This window comes from Ranitomeya variabilis, chromosome 7, assembly GCF_051348905.1.
Source record: "Ranitomeya variabilis isolate aRanVar5 chromosome 7, aRanVar5.hap1, whole genome shotgun sequence".
In the NCBI taxonomy this organism is placed as follows: Eukaryota; Metazoa; Chordata; class Amphibia; order Anura; family Dendrobatidae; genus Ranitomeya; species Ranitomeya variabilis.
Genome location: NC_135238.1, coordinates 76,338,220 through 76,359,967, shown reverse-complemented (window position 1 = coordinate 76,359,967; position 21,748 = coordinate 76,338,220). Strand labels below are relative to the sequence as shown.

Sequence of the window (21,748 nt, the reverse complement as noted above, 5' to 3'; positions counted from 1 at the left end):
CAAGTCCCCGCTGCCACATGTTTCGCGGCTGTTAGACCGCTACAAAACATGCTGGGATTGTCTGACAAACGCGGCATGTTTTGTGGCTAACAGCGCAAAACATGTGGCGCGGGGACTCGAACATGTCACTCGAGCACCCGCGATACTCAGTGCAAACTGGAGTAACAAGCACTTGCGCTCATCATTAATAGTAATGCTTCTATGATCATTTCCCCTTTAATCCCAGGAGCGTTAGCAGACGCTCATCTCTGGGAGTGTTTTTTATCTCTTTTCTCCTGCAGGATGTTGACCAATCATAAGCCGGGAGCATTATAGAAGAGAAAAAAAAAAAAGATAGCGGACGATGGCAAAAAACGCTGGCATTTTCCTGAAATGGCTTCACCAGAGAAAAGCCGGCGGGTGTGCGTGCGTCTAAAAGCTTCAGCTTATTAAGGGGTTCAAGTATCAAGTAGAGCCAAGAGTGGCTACAAACATCTCCTCGCTCTGTCCCACCAACTAGTGCACGAAGCTCACGGATGACACATCTTCATATTGCCAGTGATGGCGCAGCAGTGGATTCCTGCCAGATTACAGCTTGTAATTGGGGGGCACAGTCAGACACACTGTGATCAGATTGAAATTGCAGGATACGTCTAATTAAAAGGGATTGTCTGAACACTGCCAACAAGGATGATGACATGACTTGGTACTTTCTATATGGGTTCATTCTTTTTCTGTTTGTAAAATCTGAGAATTTTGTTTCTGTCTTCTTTAAGGTAGAATCCTCCAGGATTACCAGCCATAGCAGTAACATGGCTCTTTTGTCTTCTGAGAAGATGTCAACTGATAATTGACTGGCATAACTATGGATACTCTATTATGAGTCTCACAAATGGACCTAGACATCCAGTTGTGCGCGTTGCAAAATGGTTCGTATATGTGTAAGATTTAATACTAAAAATGAGCTATATTGGGAATACTTATGTCCTGGATATTACAGTGCATTTGTTATAGGCTAGGCCATCTCACCTGATGAAGCAGCCACCATCTGTCTCATCCAGGCAAAATATCAAAGAAGAGGTATAGGCCAGTGGTGGGATCTTCACCAACACAGTTGTAGTCAAAAAACATTGTCACCCTTGAATATTGTGTACACCATGTAAAATGTCTCCTGATATAGTGTTTAGATTAATACTGTCATGACCTCTCACCTCGCCACCCCACCTGACTTCACTATTACGTCGGAGGGATCACACTGTATGATCTCCTCGCTTGCACTAATATGATGTTCCGTACCCCATGAAGACACGTAACATCAGTTTGGCACAGTTTTACACAGAAACCCCCTGTCCACACTGGCCCAGGGAGGCACAGCGAGTGACAGAAGGTGGTCCACGCTTCCTCTGATATGTCACCACACTTGCTCAAAACCCTGACAGGCTGAGAGGCCCCTTTCACTAGCACCAGTGAAGCAAAGCGCTGCCAACCTGGTAGGACTGCCACCAGTTCCTCGTTAGATATAAGCCCGGTCCGTTAACCGGATTATATCGAGCTAGAAACCAGCCCCGGCAGCATGTGAAGTTAAAACCGAGACCACGGACTGGTGGATCGAGATAAAAGAGCATCCCAAGATTCAATTGTATATTTAATCACCTTAAGGGCACACTAGACAAAACCCTATGTACACAATGGATATAAATGGAAATCATATAAGAAAAGAAGGCACCACACTGAAACGCGCGTTGGGGTGGGTGGAACTACGGGGTAATCCCTCAGTCACATGTTTTTTACTTTGATGGTCTTAGCACTGCACTTTTGTCTCCTATTGTGGCGGTTTGGGATCCTCCTTGTGCTCCCAGTGTGGACTCACTTTTGGATATACTTTCCATATATATTACCTACACTGGCTTATCTTTTAGCACAATGTACTTGCACTTTTGAGCTGACCCTTTTGTTTACAATTGTCTATTTGGCCTGTGGTTTGGTTTCCCTGCCTGCTAACTGTGGTTCCACCAACTTGGTTTACCACTGTCATTTCCCTGTTATTTTTTATGTTTTACATCATGTCTCATTGTTATTTCAGTAAAGTTTTTTATTGTTAGTACTTTGGTTTTTGCTAGTGCTTTTTTCTTATATGATTTCAATTATTCTTGCACTGAACCTGTATCTACAGGTCCTTACACCCCCATATTCTGATCTTTTTGTTTAGTGGCATTACCTGTGGGTGTTGGCTTGGTATATAGGTTTTTGTATACAATGGATATACATATACGATAGTCAAATATGCAAATACAGGTTAAGTACAAAAGATAGTAGCAGTTGAAACATGTCAGTTACCGATTTGATTCTTGACCATGCATGGGGGCATAGGGCTACCAGCTGGTTCCAGATCCTTTCAGATTGTTACTCGATGTGCCCCCCCACCTTTAAAAGTGAACAGCAGGCATGGCAAAGAAAGAGCAAGCAATATGACCTTGCACAAGCATTTAACCCATTCATCGGTTACTCCCTGTTCCGCCCCCAAGATGATCTTTATCCCCCTCCCCAAGTCTAAAACTCCCAAAACCTATGAAAGATCATAACTTCCCAACGGGAGGTCATAGGGTGGCAGTTCTGGCGCCATCTGATCTGGCCAGGCTCTGTTATACTTGGAGACCAAACACGGCTTAGGTACCTGGCTTCTACTAGCCATTCTGCGTTACCTGTGGTGATAAAATGGATTGAGACCTTGGAAGGTGTTCAACCTGTTCCAGAGATCCTGACAATGTAGACTTTGAAGAACTTTGCTACTTTCCATGGTGGAAAGAGGAAAATTAATGAGAGCCCTACAAAGGTTGGTTAAAAAATGTGTCAAAAACCCTCCAAAGAACTTCAGGCTGACTGCACACTGAAGAAAGCAGGGCGCCACTGGTGAAGACTGCTTAAAGAAAGACATAAAAAGTGATTGGGGACATTTTCTGTGGACGATTGAAACCAAACTAGAGCTCCTTGACTAAACGAAGTCAATAAAGATCAGCGCACCCGACCTACCATAAATTGTGGTGGGTCCATAATTCTGTGGGGCTGTTTGCCATCTCTGGGACTGGAGGCCCTAAACGTGTTACAGGAAGAATGACATCTGAGGACTGTTGGTGAATATGTGAGTGTAATGCTCCCAAATGTCAGAAAGCTAGATTTGAGGTTAACAAAATGGGCCCTCAGCAGGAGAACGACCCAAAGTACACATCCAAAAGCACCCAGAATGGTTAAAAAGAAATAAATGTAATATTTTTTTTTTAAAACCCTTCCCCTTTTTATTTTTACATTTGTTCTTTTCATTTCATTTCCTACTTTCAGGGGCCAGAAGTCTGTTTTGGTCTTTGAGAGATAAGAGTTCCTCATTGACTTCTATGTGGTTCAAGTTTGGGTAAAGTTCTGGTACCCAAATCGAACTTTGGACTAAAATTCAGATGAACTTGAACTTCGACGTTTCTGCTTACCCCCAGTTTTGATTACTTTATATTGTTTTGTTTTTTTGCGTTTGAACCTTGGTCATTTGATCACTTGTTCTATATGCTACCATACCAAGGAGTTCTAAGATGGCAGCCAGCTAGCTCCAGTCAGTGTTGTTGCCAGCTGTGCCGGCACCTGTCATGTGTGGTGCGGGCACAGGTCCTGATCCTACTCCCCTTCATGGTGACCTCACGTAGACCATGATTTGTCCCAAGTCATCAAAGAGTCCTGATCTGAATATAATTATACATCTTTGGAGAGAGATGACATTTGCTAATGAGACAATTGATGGCTTGGTAGAATTTCAGTGGAGGAAACCCCCAGCAGCTGGCCACCAGAAGCTCAAAGATGGCTACAAAAAGCCATTGAAGCAACCAACTAATGGGGCATGACAACTTTAATCACATCCTCGACATATGCTACGTTCCCTCTTTATTTCTTTTATTAAAATATTCTAATGCTGCACAATTGGTTCAGACCCACTTATTTCGGAAGGTATCGGCGTCTTTTAGAATATTCAGTGGTGCCATTAATGTTGACCACAGCTGTAAGATGTTGTGGGCACCTCAACCTTTCTGAAGTCTATTTTGTAGTTCCCTACCTCCTGCTTAATTATTTTTTGAAAATATATTTGAAATTTTCTACAATTTCTATTATTTATTTTTATATATATATTCCCCTTTTGCAGGTATGAAAAATTATTTGGCAGACTGTCAAGTTATAATTTCTGTGTAACAAATGCCATGAAGGAAGACTTGCTGCAAAACTGGAGAATAAAGTAAGACTGCATGCAGTGTGACCCCAAACCTGATGTATCTGTGTCTAAGATTATGATATAAACTAGCCTAATAGTGTAAAAGCTGCGGCATGCTAAAGCTGGCAAAGTGTGATGGGCTCTGCTCCACCATTACATCTGATATACTGTACACACATCGTCAATGACATGTCGGGAATCTGCAATATTCTCAAATTTTCATTTTTTGGTATTCCCCCCCCCCCGTGTCATTACCGGCCACAGAGCTAATGGGCTGTATCATCATTTTGTTTTAACACATTGCAGCAGGGATAGGATATTATCTAAAAGGAAAGAACCCGTATAATGGGAGTATTTTTTCCCGTAGATCTTACTTGTGCTACCCATATGGTACGTACACCCATATATGTATTGTGCCTGCACAAGCGGTATTCACTGAAGGGGCGAGGGAAAAGCTTACGGTAACTACTGTATGTCCGCCTCCTAGTAGCAGCAGCCATATTGCATGGTCCTTAGGCCTCCCCAATGAATAGGACAAGAAAAGGCTTTTATGGCAAATAACGCTGTTTTTTCTTTCTACTGGAAATAGATCTGAGCATGCAGAGAACTGGCTGATGTGTTTTCTGCTCCCTTGTATCACTGCATCAATTTCTTTCCCATTGCAGGGCCATCACTCTGTATGATAAGCCAGCAGCCATATTTAAAGAGACGGCAGTGGAGCTCCAGCATCTGCTCTTCATGAAGCTCGCCGTGGATTACGCTCCTTTCAGAGCTCGGTACAGTTTTCAAGATTCTTTTTACTTTAGATTTACTAAGACTGGCTTAACTTTTAGAGCCCACTGGCTGTTCCCGTCTGACATCAGAGGGGCTTAAAACAGTGGCCCTCCCCCGCAAACCATCAACCAGAGACAAAGGCAGAGCGCCAGGGGAACAGGAGCGAGGTTTTTTTTTTTGTTTTTTTTTCATGTGTATGGGAAGTTATACTGCACATGGGGAGGCTATGGGGGTCTCATGCTGGAAATGGGTAGGCTATGGGGTCTCATGCCGGAAATGGGTAGGCTATGGGGTCTCATGCCGGAAATGGGTAGGCTATGGGGTCTCATGCCGGAAATGGGTAGGCTATGGGGTCTCATGACGGAAATGGGTAGGCTATGGGGTCTCATGCCGGACATGGGGAAGCCATGGGGGTCTCATGCTGGGCATGGGGAGGCCATGGGGGTCTCATGCTGGGCATGTGGAGGCCATGGGGGGTCTCATGCTGGGCATGGGGAGGCCATGGGGGGTCTCATGCTGGGCATGGGGAAGCCATGGGGGGTCTCATGCTGGGTATGGGGAGGCCATGGGGGGGTCTCATGCTGGGCATGGGGAGGCCATGGGGGGGTCTCATGCTAGGCATGGGGAGGGATTGGGTGTCTCATGCTGGGCATGGGAAGTCCATGGGGGTCTCATGCTGGGCATGGGGAGACTGTGTGGCTCATGCTTTATATAGGGAGGCTGTGTGGTGCTCGTGCTATATATAGGGAGGCTGTGTGGTGCTCGTGCTATATATAGGGAGGCTGTGTGGGGCTCATGCTGTATATAGGTAGGCTGTGTGTGGCTCATGCTATATATATGGAGGCTGTGTGGGGCTCATGCTGTATATAGGGAGGCTGTGTGGGGGTCATGCTATATAGGGAGGCTGTGTGGGGCTCATGCTGTATATAGGGAGGCTGTGTGGGGCTCATGCTATATATAGGGAGGCTGTGTGGTGCTCGTGCTATATATAGGGAGGCTGTGTGGGGCTCATGCTATATATAGGGAGGCTGTGTGGGGCTCATGCTGTACATAGGGAGGCTTTGTGGGGCTCATGCTTTATATAGGGAGGCTGTGTGGGGCTCATGCTGTATATAGGGAGGCTGTATGGAGCTCATGCTGTATATAGGGAGGCTGTGTGGAGCTCATGCTATATATAGGGAGGCTGTGTGGGGCTCATGCTGTATATAGGGAGGCTGTATGGAGCTCATGCTATATATAGGGAGGCTGTGTGGGGCTCATGCTATATATACGGAGGCTGTGTGGTGCTCATGCTGTATATAGGGAGGCTGTGTGAGGCTCATGCTGTATATAGGGAGGCTATATGGGGCTCATGCTTTATATAGGGAGGCTATGCTGGGTTTTTACTGTATATAGGTAGGCTGTGTGGGGCTCATGCTATATATATATATGGAGGCTGTGTGGAGCTCATGCTATATATATGGAGGCTGTATGAAGCTCATGCTATATATAGGGAGGCTGTGTGGGGCTCATGCTGTATATAGGGAGGCTGTGTGGGGCTCATGCTTTATATAGGGAGGCTATGCTGGGTTTTTACTGTATATAAGGAGCCTGTGTGGTGCTCATGCTGTATATAGGGAGGCTGTGTGGGGCTCATGCTAAATATAGGGAGGCTGTGTGAGGCTCATGCTAAATATAGGGAGGCTGTGTGGGGCTCATGCTGTATATAGGGAGGCTGTGTGGGGCTCATGCTGTATATAGGTAGGCTGTGTGGGGCTCATGCTATATATATGGAGGCTGTGTGGAGGTCATGCTATATTTATGGAGGCTGTATGGAGCGCATGCTATATATAGGGAGGCTGTGTGGAGCTCATGCTGTATATAGGGAGGCTGTATGGAGCTCATGCTATATATAGGGAGGCTGTGTGGGGCTCATGCTGTATATAGGGAGGCTATGCTGGGTTTTTACTGTATATAAGGAGCCTGTGTGGTGCTCATGCTGTATATAGGGAGGCTGTGTGGGGCTCATGCTTTATATAGGGAGGCTGTGTGGGGCTCATGCTGTACATAGGGAGGCTTTGTGGGGCTCATGCTTTATATAGGGAGGCTGTGTGGGGCTCATGCTGTACATGGGGAGGCTGTATGGAGCTCATGCTGTATATAGGAAGGCTGTATGGGGCTCATGCTGTATATATGGAGGCTGTATGGAGCTCATGCTATATATAGGGAGGCTGTGTGGGACTCATGCTGTATATAGGGAGGCTGTGTGGGGCTCATGCTTTATATAAGGAGGCTATGCTGGGTTTTTACTGTATATAAGGAGCCTGTGTGGTGCTCATGCTGTATATAGGGAGGCTGTGTGGGGCTCATGCTAAATATAGGGAGGCTGTGTGAGGCTCATGCTGTATATAGGGAGGCTGTGTGGGGCTCATGCTAAATATAGGGAGGCTGTGTGAGGCTCATACTGTATATAGGGAGGCTATATGGGGCTCATGCTGTATATAGGGAGGCTGTGTGGGGCTCATGCTAAATATAGGGAGGCTGTGTGAGGCTCATACTGTATATAGGGAGGCTATATGGGGCTCATGCTGTATATAGGGAGGCTATGCTGGGTTTTTACTGTATATAAGGAGCCTGTGTGGTGCTCATGCTGTATATATGGAGGCTGTGTGGAGCTCATGCTATATATATGGAGGCTGTATGGAGCTCATGCTGTATATAGGGAGGCTGTGTGGGACTCATGCTTTATATAGGGAGGCTATGCTGGGTTTTTACTGTATATAAGGAGCCTGTGTGGTGCTCATGCTGTATATGGGGAGGCTGTGTGGGGCTCATGCTAAATATAGGGAGGCTGTGTGGGGCTCATGCTGTATATAGGTAGGCTGTGTGGGGCTCATGCTATATATATATGGAGGCTGTGTGGAGGTCAAGCTATATTTATGGAGGCTGTGTGGGGCTCATGCTAAATATAGGGAGGCTGTGTGGAGCTCATGCTGTATATAGGGAGGCTGTATGGAGCTCATGCTGTATATAGGGAGGCTGTATGGAGCTCATGCTGTATATAGGGAGGCTGTGTGGAGCTCATGCTGTATATAGGGAGGCTGTATGGAGCTCATGCTGTATATAGGGAGGCTGTGTGGGGCTCATGCTGTATATAGGGAGGCTATGCTGAGTTTTTACTGTATATAAGGAGCCTGTGTGGTGCTCATGCTGTATATAGGGAGGCTGTGTGGGGCTCATGCTGTACATAGGGAGGCTTTGTGGGGCTCATGCTTTATATAGGGAGGCTGTGTGGGGCTCATGCAGTATATGGGGAGGCTGTGTGGAGCTCATGCTATATATAGGGAGGCTGTGTGGGGCTCATGCTGTATATAGGGAGGCTGTGTGGGGCTCATGCTTTATATAGGGAGGCTATGCTGGGTTTTTACTGTATATAAGGAGCCTGTGTGGTGCTCATGCTGTATATAGGGAGGCTGTGTGGGGCTCATGCTAAATATAGGGAGGCTGTGTGAGGCTCATGCTGTATATAGGGAGGCTGTGTGGGGCTCATGCTGTATATAGGGAGGCTATATGGGGCTCATGCTTTTTATAGGGAGGCTATGCTGGGTTTTTACTGTATATAGGTAGGCTGTGTGGGGCTCATGCTGTATATAGGGAGGCTGTGTGGGGCTCATGCTGTATATAGGGAGGCAGTGTGGGGCTCATGCTGTATATAGGGAGGCTATATGGGGCTCATGCTGTATATAGGGAGGCTGTGTGGGGCTCATGCTGTATATATGGAGGCTGTGTGGAGCTCATGCTATATATATATGGAGGCTGTATGGAGCTCATGCTGTATATAGGGAGGCTGTGTGGGGCTCATGCTGTATATAGGGAGGCTGTGTGGGGCTCATGCTGTATATAGCGAGGCTGTGTGGGGCTCATGCATTATATAGGGAGGCTATGCTGGGTTTTTACTGTATATAAGGAGCCTGTGTGGTGCTCATGCTGTATATAGGGAGGCTGTGTGGGGCTCATGCTAAATATAGGGAGGTGTTGTGAACTCCGTTTTCAGGCTCCCTCTTGTGGTCACAGATGGTATTGTGTGACTTTGGTTTTTTGGCTCCCCCTGGTGGTTTGGTTTATTATCCTGCGGGTCTGCTGAATCAGCTGCCTCGTTATTCACCAGGGAGGCTCCTATTTAGCTCTGCTTCACTTCCACTTGTTGCCGGCTGTCAATGTATTCAGTGCTATTCTGATTACTCCTGATTATCTCGCTTTCTGCCTCTTCAGGATAAGCTAAGTTCTGTTTGAATATTTTTTGCTCATCTGCCTGCAATATGATTTCTGTGTATGATGAGTCTAGTCCAGCTTGCTAACATGTGATTTCTTTTTGCTGGTAAGCTCTGGGGTACGGAGTTGCTTCCCCCGCACCGTTAGTTGGTGCGGGGGCTCGAGCAATCTCTGCGTGGATATTTTGAATAGGGTTTTTTATTGACCGCACAGTTTCCTTCCTATTTTCTGCTATCTAGTATTAGCGGGCCTCATTTGCTAAATCTGATTTCATCTCTGCGTTTGTGCTTTCCCCTTAACTCACCGTTAATATTTGTGGGGGCTATTCTATATCTTTGGGGTCTTCCACTGAGGCAAGTGAGGACTTACTTTCCCTCCAGGAATAGTCAGTTTCTCAGGCCGTGACGAGACGTCTAGGATTTTTAGGTAACGTTCCACGGCTGCCTATAGTTGTTTGCGGATAGGATCAGGTTGCGGTCAATCTAGTTACCACTTCCCCAGAGCTAGTAGTCTGTTCAGTTACTTAGCTAGTCCGACCTGCGATCCTTGCCACTAGGATCATAACAGGGAGGCTGTGTGGGGCTCATGCTTTATATAGGGAGGCTGTGTGGGGCTCATGCTGTATATAGGTAGGCTGTGTGGGGCTCATGCTATATATATATATATATGGAGGCTGTGTGGAGGTCATGCTATATATATATATGGAGGCTGTATGGAGCTCATGCTATATATAGGGAGGCTGTGTGGAGCTCATGCTGTATATAGGGAGGCTGTATGGAGCTCATGCTATATATAGGGAGGCTGTGTGGGGCTCATGCTATATACCGTATTTTTCGGACTATAAGACGCACCGGACTATAAGGCGCACCCAGGTTTTAGAGGTGGAAAATAGGGAAAAAAATATTTGAAGCAAAAAAAATGTGGTAAAATATTTAATAACATAAATAACATACTAATATATGTGGTGTTATTATATATAATAGTATATTATTATGTTGGAAGCTGCGGGACCAGTGTGGTGTCTGTGAAGTACGATATGAAGACGCTGGAGGGTGAGTATAAGGGCTCATTTCCACATGCGAGGCACACGTCCGTATCTCGCATGTGGAAACCAAGCTCTGGCGCCGGCACTTTGGAGCGGAGTTGTGCAGCTCCATGTGTTCCTATGCGGCCGCACGCTCTGCTCTGGAGTGCCGGCTCCACAGCTTGGTTTCCACATGCGAGATACAGACGTGTGCCTCGCATGTGGAAATGAGCCCTAAGAATGGGTGCACAGGGCTTATAGTGAAAGCACCACTCCAGCACTGCAAAATAACACTGGAGTGCTGCTTTAAAATCCCATGGGAGAACTATAACTCCCAGCATGTCCTGCAGATCCTATGACATGCTGGGAGTTAGTTCACCAAAGGAGTGGCAGAGTGCTTTATTGTGTTTTGTAAAGACTGACCTCTTAATTGTGGCAGCCAGCCACACTGTTGTGAGGTAAAAGCTGGAGCATCCCATGGCTGCACACACACAGAGCCCTCCCTGTTGTTGTTGCCTTTCCACAGCGCAGGACATAAGAGGAAGCTGCAGATTCTAGGTGGGAGTCTGAAGGACCTGTGATGATGTCAGAAGAGGAAGGGCTCTGAGCTGCCATGTGATGCTCCAGCCCGCCCACTTCTGACATCACACAGGTCCTCCCTGTGCACCAGACAGCTCCGCGTCCAGCACAGGCAGGTAGACAGCGATCTCCTGGCCCCTGCTGCTGCCTCCTCCTCCCCCAGACACACAGATTCTCCCCAGAATCAGTGCTGGGGAAACTGTGTGTCCCTGCTTAAGTGCAGCATTCATTTGCTGCTCCTGGCTCACCCCTCAGCTGATCGGTGGGCGGGGAGCAGCTAATAAATATTCACTGCACTTAATCAGCGGGGCCATGTGCTTTCCCCAGCAGCTGATTCCGGGGGGACATCCTGAAGTGGGATAACAGTGCGATCCCACTCGCTGCTGCCCCCCTCCCCACATGCTATATCCGTACTATAAGACGCACCCACACTTTCCTCCCAAATTTGGAGGAAAAAAAGTGCGTCTTATAGTCCGAAAAATACGGTATATGGAGGCTGTGTGGAGGTCATGCTATATATAGGGAGGCTGTGTGGAGCTCATGCTATATATAGGGAGGCTGTGTGGGGCTCATGCTGTATATAGGGAGGCTGTATGGGGCTCATGCTGTATATAGGGAGGCTATGCTGGGTTTTTACTGTATATAAGGAGCCTGTGTGGTGCTCATGCTGTATATAGGGAGGCTGTGTGGTGCTCATGCTGTAAATAGGGAGGCTATGCTGGGTTTTTACTGTATATATGTAGGCAGTTTGGGGCTCATGCTATATATATATGGAGGCTGTGTGGGGCTCATGCTATATATATATATGGAGGCTGTGTGGAGCTCATGCTATATAGGGAGGCTGTGTGGGGCTCATGCTGTATCTTGGGAGGCTGTGTGGGGCTCATGCTGTATATAGCGAGGCTGTGTGGGGCTCATGCTATATATAGGGAGGCTATGCTGGGTTGTTACTGTATATAAGGAGCCTGTGTGGTGCTCATGCTGTATATAGGTAGGCTGTGTGGGGCTCATGCTGTACATGGGGAGGCTGTATGGAGCTCATGCTATATATAGGGAGGCTGTGTGGGGCTCATGCAGTATATGGGGAGGCTGTGTGGAGCTCATGCTATATATATGGAGGCTGTGTGGAGCTCATGCTATATATATGGAGGCTGTGTGAGGCTCATGCTATATATATGGAGGCTGTGTGGAGCTCATGCTATATATATGGAGGCTGTGTGGAGCTCATGCTATATATATATATGGAGGCTGTGTGAGGCTGATGCTATATATATGGAGGCTGTGTGGAGCTCATGCTATATAGGGAGGCTGTGTGGGGCTCATGCTGTATATAGGGAGGCTGTGTGGGGCTCATGCTGTATATATGGAGGCTGTGTGGGGCTCATGCTGTATAGGGAGGCTGTGGGGCTCATGCTATATATATGGAGGCTGTGTGGAGCTCATGCTATATATATGGAGGCTGTGTGGAGCTCATGCTATATATAGGGAGGCTGTGTGGAGCTCATGCTGTATATAGGGAGGCTGTGTGGGGCTCATGCTATATATAGGGAGGCTGTGTGGGGCTCATGCTGTATATAGGGAGGCTGTGTGGGGCTCATGCTATATATAGGGAGGCTGTGTGGGGCTCATGCTGTATATAGGGAGGCTGTGTGGGGCTCATGCTGTATATAGGGAGGCTGTGTGAGGCTCATGCTGTATATAGGGAGGCTGTGTGGTGCTTATGCTGTATATAGGGAGGCTGTGTTGGGCTCATGCTGTATATAGGGAGGCTGTGTGGGGCTCTTGCTTTATATAGGGAGGCTGTGTGGGGCTCATGCTATATATAGGGAGGCTGTGTGGGGTTCATGCAGTATATAGGGAGGCTGTGTGGGGCTCATGCTATATATATATATGGAGGCTGTGTGGAGCTCATGCTGTATATAGGGAGGCTGTGTGGGGCTCTTGCTTTATATAGGGAGGCTGTGTGGGGCTCATGCTGTATATAGGGAGACTGTGTGGGGCTCATGCTGTATATAGGGAGGCTGTGTGGGGCTCATGCAGTATATAGGGAGGCTGTGTGGGGCTCATGCTGTATATACGGAGGCTGTGTGGGGCTCATGCTGTATATAGGGAGGCTGTGTGGAGCTCATGCAGTATATAGGGAGGCTGTGTGGGGCTCATGCTGTATATAGGGAGACTGTGGGGCTCATGCTGTGTTTATGGAGGCTGTGTGGGGCTCATGCTATATATATGGAGGCTGTGTGGGGCTCATGCCATATAGGGAGGCTGTGTGGGGCTCATGCTGTATATAGGGAGGCTGTGTGGGGCTCATGCAGTATATAGGGAGGCTGTGTGGGGCTCATGCTATATATATATATATATATATATATATATATATATATATATATATATATATATATATATATATATATATATATATATATATATATATATATATTCAGTCGTCATGTCAGCACTAACGAGAGAGGGGATCCGCCCTACAGAGGAAACCTACAGAGATAAAAGGGCGGCACCTCTCTCCCGCATCAGTTGGTTTCCTGTCCCTGACAGGGGACCCTACAGTATGCCTTTAAGAAGAAAGGTGAAGAATGAAGATTTTGACCCAGGTCCGACTCACCGATCCTGGAGGCGGGAGGTCCCCTTCCTCGGTGTTGATCGCGATGCTGGAAGTGCCGCACCACAGAGGGCTGTGGGGGTAGGCAGCAGCAGAGCAGGAGCAGCCTTCAGGGGGAGTGCTGTCTCTTTCGGTGTCCCATCGCCGCAGGTACGGGTAAGTATTATGTGGGAGGCCCTCCTTCTGATAGCGGGTGTTGGTGGCTCCCTTTAGCTGGGGTAGTGCCCTGGAGCCGAGTAGCTTTTTTCCCCCTGTGCTGCATGACCGCACGGTGTTATGGGTCACCGGTGCCCTATCAACCAGCACTTATGGTCCGCGCTCGGTGGGCAGCTGCGGCGCATGCGCAATGGGCCGCGCAAGGGGGGAATAACATGGCGGCGCCCTGTCAGAATTACCGAACACAGCGTTCGTGGCAGTTTTTATCTGAGGAGGGGCTGGATACGACAGCGCTCCCCTGGGGGATAGTGTAAGTATCATTGGTAGTGGTTTTCGTGGAGGAGGGGCCTCCCACATGCGGTAATGTACCGGGCAGTTCATCAGGATTGGCCTGCTGACCCCCATCTGGGGGAGGTACCTGTTGGGGCCGGCTATTTAATGATTCAGCTGCAGCTTCCTCTTGCTTCGCTTCCATTTTTACAATGGAGTCTCAGGAGCAGGATCCGTTGCCTTCAGAGCAACAGTGTCAACCCCTGGAGAAGCCCCATGCAGCGAACACCCAGCGACGTTCTAGTGGCAGTAGTCGTCCTGGAGGTAGAGCTGGTCAATCTTCTAAAGCCGGAAAGTCCTCAAGCCGTATGGATGTTGCTTCGGTGGAGAGGGTCCCCCCGCAATCTTCGGTACCACTCAGACACTATAGGGGTAAGTGATCCTCGTGAAAGTTCACTTAGTGATTGTGTCTCCCCTTATTTCCCTTTTCTTACATCAGGGAAAAAAGCGGTCCTCTAAGTCCAAGCACAAGGAATGTGCAGAATGTGGTATTCCTCTCCCTGACGAATACGTTAAAAAACTATGTGGTCCGTGTATCCAGCGTCTAATAACGGAGGAGACACCCGATTTCACTACTAGTCTAAGACAAATTGTTAGACAAGAGATTAGAAGTTCTTCAAGATCTCAATCTCATAGTAGGGGGCCTAAAATAATAGACCCTGGATCCCCAAGTTCACGTGAGGACAGTGACTTAGGAGATCTAAAGTCAGAAGCTTCTCACACATCGGTATCCTCCTCGGACACTGAGTACGGACATTCTTGTTTTTCTTTTGACCGGATAGACCGCCTCGTAAAAGCGGTAAATAACACAATTGGAATTGAGCAGACCCCGCCAGAAAAGTCCATGCAAGATGTCATGTTCAAAGGTCTGGACCGTAAATCCCGCAGATGCTTCCCGGTGGTAGAGAAAGTTAGCGCCCTAATTTCCAGAGAATGGAAAAAACCGGAAAGGAAAGGTTCTCTTCCTCCATCCTTTAAACGGAAATATCCATTCGAAGAGTCCGCATCGGCAACGTGGGATAAAGCCCCGAAGCTCGATGCAGCTGTAGCCAAGGCTTCCAAGAAATCCTCTCTACCGTTTGAGGATCTGGGAACTTTAAAAGACCCACTGGACAGGAGGGCAGATGTGTTTCTCAAGGGAGCCTGGGAAACTTCAGCAGGGGCTCTTAGACCATCAATTGTTGCCACCTGCACTGCACGCTCTATGATGGTGTGGTTGGATAGCCTGGAGGATCAGCTGAAAAACAAAACCCCGAGAGACGAAATGTTATCCTCCCTCTCTATGATTCAGGGCGCTGCGGCGTATCTGGCTGATGCTTCAGCAGACTCAGTCAAGTTGGCAGTCAGGTCGGCCGCTCTTTCTAATTCAGCCCGTAGAGCAATCTGGCTGAAATGTTGGCAAGGGGACATGCAGGCCAGATCTAAATTATGCAACATTCCGTGCGAAGGGGCGCACTTATTCGGTCCAGTGTTAGACGAATTATTGGAAAAAGCGGGGGACAGTAAGAAACGTTTTCCCTACCTTGGTAGACCCACTTACAGGCGTGGCACTAATAGGAGGTGGTTTGACCGAACAAGATCAAATAGAGATAAACCCAGATATGACGCCAATAAAAAGAAAGGTAGAGGCTATATGTTTAATTCCTTTCGAGACAACAGGAAGCCACAATGACTGACGGACCGGGTAGGAGGCAGGCTTCTAGCCTTCTATCCGGAGTGGCGTAATATCTCCAATAGCCCGTGGGTCCTAAATATTATTGAAGTTGGGCTAAAATTTGACTTTCAGATCATGCCTAAGGACAGATTTCTTATAACACCGATACATTCTTCTCCCGCAGAACAACTGGCGTTAGAGACCGAGGTCCACGATCTCCAACAGAAAGGTGTTTTGGTGGAGGTTCCTGAAGTACAAAGGGGTAAAGGATTCTATTCTCCCCTCTTTTTGATTAAAAAACCGGATAATACCTTTCGCACAATCATAAACCTTAAGGGCCTAAATAGGTTTTTGTGGATCCCGTCATTTAAAATGGAGTCGGTCAAAACCGCAATAAAGTTGTTGTTTGACAGGTGTTTTATGGTCGTCTTAGATCTTAAAGACGCATATTACCATGTCCCCATACACGTAGACCACCAGCGTTATTTAAGAGTTGCAGTCCTTTTAGGGGAATCAGTCAAACACTTCCAGTACAGAGCACTTCCCTTTGGTGTTGCAGTGGCCCCTCGGGTATTCACGAAGATAATGGTAGAGGTTATGGCACACCTCCATGAGCAAGATATTCTCATAGTTCCATATCTGGATGACCTGTTAATAATAGGAAATTCTGAATCACACTGCACGTCCCAACTACACAAAGTAATTGCAGCCTTGCAAAGGTTGGGGTGGATAATTAATTTTAAAAAATCGCGGTTGCAGCCTCTAGAGGTTCAAGAATTCCTGGGTCTCATATTGGACTCAAGGTTACAGGAATGCCGTCTACCTGTCGTTAAGTTGGAAAAAATCCAACGACAGATACTTAGAGTGATTAATAATCCGTTAATAACATTGAGGGGAGCAATGTCACTGTTAGGCTCACTCACGTCTTGTATCCCGGCAGTACTTTGGGCCCAGTACCACACCAGGGTCCTACAGTGGGAGGTTTTGCACAACACTCGTCTGTTGGGGGGTCGCTTGGATAGTTCTTTTTCCTTGTCTGATTCCACTATTCAGTCCTTACATTGGTGGTTACACACTCCAAACCTGCGTAATGGGGTTCCCTGGATAAACCACATATCGCGTGTAATAACCACTGATGCTAGTCCCACGGGATGGGGGGCGCATATGGGCGAATTGTGGGTCCAGGGGGTCTGGTCACACTCCGAACAGAATATGTCATCTAACCTTAAAGAATTATTAGCCGTAGAGCGAGCTCTGAGCCATTTCCTTATATCCTTGCAGGGCCATCACGTCAGGCTATTCTCAGACAATCAGGTAACGGTAGCTTACATTAACCACCAAGGGGGAACCCGATCGAGATCTTTAATGGAGGTATCGGGTCGTATCTTACAGATAGCCGAAAATCATCTACGGTCGCTCACTTCACTGCATATAAAAGGGAAACACAACGTCGTAGCCGACTTTCTAAGTCGCAGAAAGCTCGGGCAAGGAGATTGGGTGCTCAATCAGGTCATCTTCGATCAGATCACCCATCGTTGGGGGTGCCCACAGATAGACCTCTTCGCCAACAAAGAAAACAAAAAATGTAGTCGGTTTTGTTCCCTAAACCCCAGAGACAATCCGGAGGCGGTGGATGCCCTCCTAATTCCTTGGCACTTCAAAATAGCCTACGCCTTTCCCCCGTTGAACTTGATCCCGATTGTTCTAAGGAAGATTCGGGAGGACAAAGCTCATGTAATTCTGATAGCGCCGTTCTGGCCCAAGAGGCCGTGGTTTCCTTGGCTGAGGAAAATGTCCATTTCTCAACCGTGGATTCTCCCAGAGCTCCCAGACCTCCTTTCACAGGGTCCAATTCTCCATCCACAAGTGGCCAATTTACACTTGACGGCGTGGGATTTGAAGGGTCATTACTAAAGAAAAAGGGATTTTCAGATGGACTCATTAACACTCTATTAAAGAGCAGAAAAAATTCCACGACAAACATTTATGTTAGAATCTGGAGAAAATTCATGTCGGTTTCAGGATCAGTGATGGGTCAGAAAGCTAATATTCCTAAGATCTTGGAGTTCCTGCAGAGAGGTCTAGAGATGGGGCTAGCTACAAGCACCCTTAGAGTCCAGGTGTCAGCCTTAGGTGCATTGTATAATTGTGGGTTAGCTAAAAATTATTGGATTGCTCGTTTTATTAAAGCAGCAGCTAGGTCAAGACACATCGTTAAGGAAAGACTAGCCCCATGGGACTTAAACCTGGTCCTTTCAGCGTTAACGGAACCCCCCTTTGAGCCTTTAGAATCTGCTTCTATAAAGATCCTGTCCTTTAAAACAGCTCTCTTGGTTGCTCTTACGTCGGCTAGGTTAGAGTTAGTGATTTACAGGCCCTCTCTAGACTGACTCCATATATGCAGATTAGAGAAGATAGGGTAGTATTAAGAACCGATCCCCTCTATCTTCCGAAGGTAGCATCAAAGTTCCACAGGCTTCAGGAGATAAATCTCCCCACTTTTTGTCCTAATCCTAAAAACCCAAAGGAACTCAAGCTCCATACTTTAGATGTCAAAAGATGCCTTCTTAAATATTTTTCTTTAACAGATCCCTGGAAAAAAGATAATTCCTTGTTTATATCATATCAGGGAGTCAGAAAAGGGTTTAGAGTATCCAAAAACACCTTAGGTAGATGGATTAGGGAGGCAATTTCTCTGGCTTATTCAGCAGGTGGCCTAGAAGTCCCGGAAGGCGTAAGGGCTCATTCCACTCGGGCCATGGCAACTTCCTGGGCGGAGAGATCGGAGGTGTCAATTGAGGACATATGTAAGGCGGCCACATGGTCATCTCCATCTACTTTCTTTAATCATTATAGATTAGATCTTGGTGGCTCCAGCGATCTCACATTTGGTAGAAGGGTGCTGGAAGCAGTAGTCCCTCCCTAATACTCTTTCTCTGTAATTCTCTCGTTAGTGCTGTCATGACGACTGAATAAATACTCAAGCTACTTACCAGGTAGCGGTGTTTTTCAGGAGTCCATGACAGCACTCCTATATTCCCTCCCTTTCTACTGGTATGGTTTTCACCACAATAAGTATATTTTTATATATATAAATTTTCTAAAATTTTAGTCACAAGGTGAATTGTGTTAGATATTTATGTGTTACTAATCAATGGAGGTCCTCTCATGCTCTGTAATCCAACTGATGCGGGAGAGAGGTGCCGCCCTTTTATCTCTGTAGGTTTCCTGTCCCTGAAGGGCGGATCCCCTCTCTCGTTAGTGCTGTCATGGACTCCTGAAAAACACCGCTACCTGGTAAGTAGCTTGAGTGTGTATATATAGGCTGTGTGGAGCTCATGCTGTATATAGGGAGACTGTGTGGGGCTCATGCTGAATACAAGGAGGCTATATTGGGGCTCATGCTGTATATAGGAGGCTATGTGGGGGTTCTTACGGTATATAGTTTGCTGTGTGTGGGCTCAATCGGTATATAGGGGGATGTTGAAATACTTAATTCTGCTTAATATTAAGTGATATAATTATTTTATATTAATTGTAGTGAATATCAATATTAAACAGAATTAATTTCAGCCTATTGGTCCGGCTCACCACAACAGTCAGTCTCCCATGTAGCCTTAATTGGACAATCCTGGTCTATATACTTAAAATTCTCAGAAGCATATTTATATTGAGTTTAAGAACTTAACAAAAACAGTGATGAAATGGAGCCGAACATCGGATTGTCCCCTGTTATGCTGCTGTCAGCACGTTGTGTGCAGGCCCAATAGACAAACCTCTTAAATGTTCTTTATCCATTGCTCTCCCTGTATGATCAGTACCGTGGTGGGGGGATGTGATGAATGGTTCCTTTATCTGTATGTACAGAAAACCTCCTTCAGAACAGTTCTGTCAGCTAGAAAATGTCAAGTCACGTTCACTATGCTTTAAAAGGACCGTATTTTTATGTTTTCCAGATTAGAGAGCAATGAAGCCCACATTGAAAGATCTGCATTTACAGAGAAAAACCTTACATCGGGTACTGTTAGATCCCGTGAGGGACGACCTGCTCTACTGATCAGCAGTACAAGCTGGACAGGTATTGTGGTTTCCTCTTTTCGGCTATAAATATCAGCTTAACGTTTAGTAGTGAAGTTACCAATTTACTGACCCTAAAACACTTTTTATAAAGGCTATAGAGATGTTTGAGGACCATAGGAGAGGTCATTAATATTTGATCCATGGGGATTGACGCCACCTTCGATCACATACTAGTTCCTGCGGTGGTCAGATGTAAACTGTTTACATAGCTGGAACTTTGTGGCTCGTTACACCATGCAGTGGCCGTTTCAAGGTACTGCAGCCCAGCCTCTGTTGTGACCTGCACTGGAGCTAACGCCTGGTGTTGGACCATACCAATCTAGTATTCTATGAGAATAGAACATGCTCTGGAGTCTGGTGGATCTGACACACTGATGTATGTATCAAAAAAGCTGCATCTGAGTGCTACAACAGATCTGTAACTGTGGCCTAAGTTCAGCATAAGGCTATCACTCACGGGTTCCTTGATTTTTGTATACATTGCTGTATGCATGTAATTACCATCTGCTTTTTCCCAATGCACTCTTTTGTCTCTGCAGAGGATGAAGACTTCAGTGTATTGCTCAGTGCTCTGCAAGGTCCGTATGTAATGTTCTGCATGATCTCTACTCTCATTCCTAACCTTAAGACCCAGTTGTGACCGGTAGAAGGGTTTACTGTGACTCTGCTGCTCTATCACGTCCCTTATGTATTACACTGATTACCAATGAAACCCTAAACCCAGAACGTGTGACCCAAACTCACTAAGGGTGTTCATTTTACACCAGCTGAAGTATGAAAAGGAGTCAAAGTAATTTGTACCAAACTTAGCAGTGTAAAATTTGTCATCTGATAGTGAAAAAATTAAAAGTGGGTGTAGCTTTATGCCAAAATTGCAGCTTTCTTTTAATTTAGGCTAGATTGTTCACCTGCATCGTCTTTGGAGACCACAACTACTTTTTCCGATTTTGCAGCTATGTGTTCCACTAGTTGTAAACTAGATAACAAATCTAGACCAATATATTTATGACCTGAAGACAAACCTCTGACAGAAAAAAACAGCTAAAAATTTTAGCAACATTCCTGGTAGTGAGATTGAGGTGCCTGCCACTTTGAGAAAAGTGTTGTCAGTACCAAAATACAGTATTTTTTATCTCAACCATGACAGCACCAGAGAGATGGGATCCGCCCCTCAAGGACAGGAAACCTACTGGATAAAAGACGGTATCTCTCCCACGCATCAGTTGGTTTCCTGTCCTTGACGGGGGAACCTTTGTTTGGATCTGTGGTACCAGATGAAGTTGAGAAGACTTAGTTGGGTCTGGCCGGCCGATTCAGGGAGCGGCATCCTGCCTGCTGCGGCCAGTGCAGGGGTCCTGGAAGCGCCACAGTGGGCCAAGGGGGACTTGACTGCCGTGCAGGTGTGAATACTGGTACGAATCCCGGTGGTCGGCTGTCTACTACGCATCCCGAGTCTTCACATGCGCAGGGCACGCAACAAAGAGGCGTGACAGTTGACTCAGAGGTGATTGTTCACTTCCGGGATAGGACTGTAAGAGTCATAAACAGAGGGATTGGCTGTGTCTGGCAGGTCCCGTATTTTTAATGCGGTTAGATCACCAGAAGAGCGGGTTTTATGCTCTGGCAATCCCTCCAGCAGTAATGGAGCAGCAGCGGGAGCCCCAGTAGGAGCATGTTGAGCAATAGCAGCAGCAACATTAGCGGCGGCGTGTTAGCGGCAGTGGTAATCGCTCTGGTGAGAAGCGTGGCACCAGGAGTGACAGTAGGACCAGTCCGCAAGCCCACAGCTACAATAAGGTGGATCTTGACAGAATGGATGAATCCAAATCCTCTAGAGGGTATCAGTCCGGTGACATCATTCCTTGTCCGAATTTGGTACCCTTGATAACTTCTGTGCAATAAATGATCTTTATGAAAGTTCACTTTATAAGAGGGCTTCTTTTCTTTCTCATTTTATTGTCAGGGAAAACCTAGGAAGTAAGCATAATGAAATCTAATCACATGGAAGGTGCTCTTTAAAGGGTTGCCCAGTTATCGGCAGAAAAGACTTTTGTCAATCCT

General features: G+C 46.7%; 1 protein-coding gene across 1 annotated transcript in view; it reads left to right on the top strand.

Moving 5' to 3' along the window:
• The window catches only part of ALG1 (ALG1 chitobiosyldiphosphodolichol beta-mannosyltransferase), a 59,860-nt gene that overhangs the window by 14,246 nt on the left and 23,866 nt on the right, over positions 1-21,748 (top strand). The window contains exons 4-8 of the mRNA XM_077275279.1: positions 760-908; positions 4,160-4,249; positions 4,891-5,001; positions 19,564-19,685; positions 20,227-20,265. Of these exons, the coding sequence (XP_077131394.1) occupies positions 760-908; positions 4,160-4,249; positions 4,891-5,001; positions 19,564-19,685; positions 20,227-20,265 (511 nt within the window). The remainder of the gene's footprint in view (positions 1-759; positions 909-4,159; positions 4,250-4,890; positions 5,002-19,563; positions 19,686-20,226; positions 20,266-21,748) is intronic.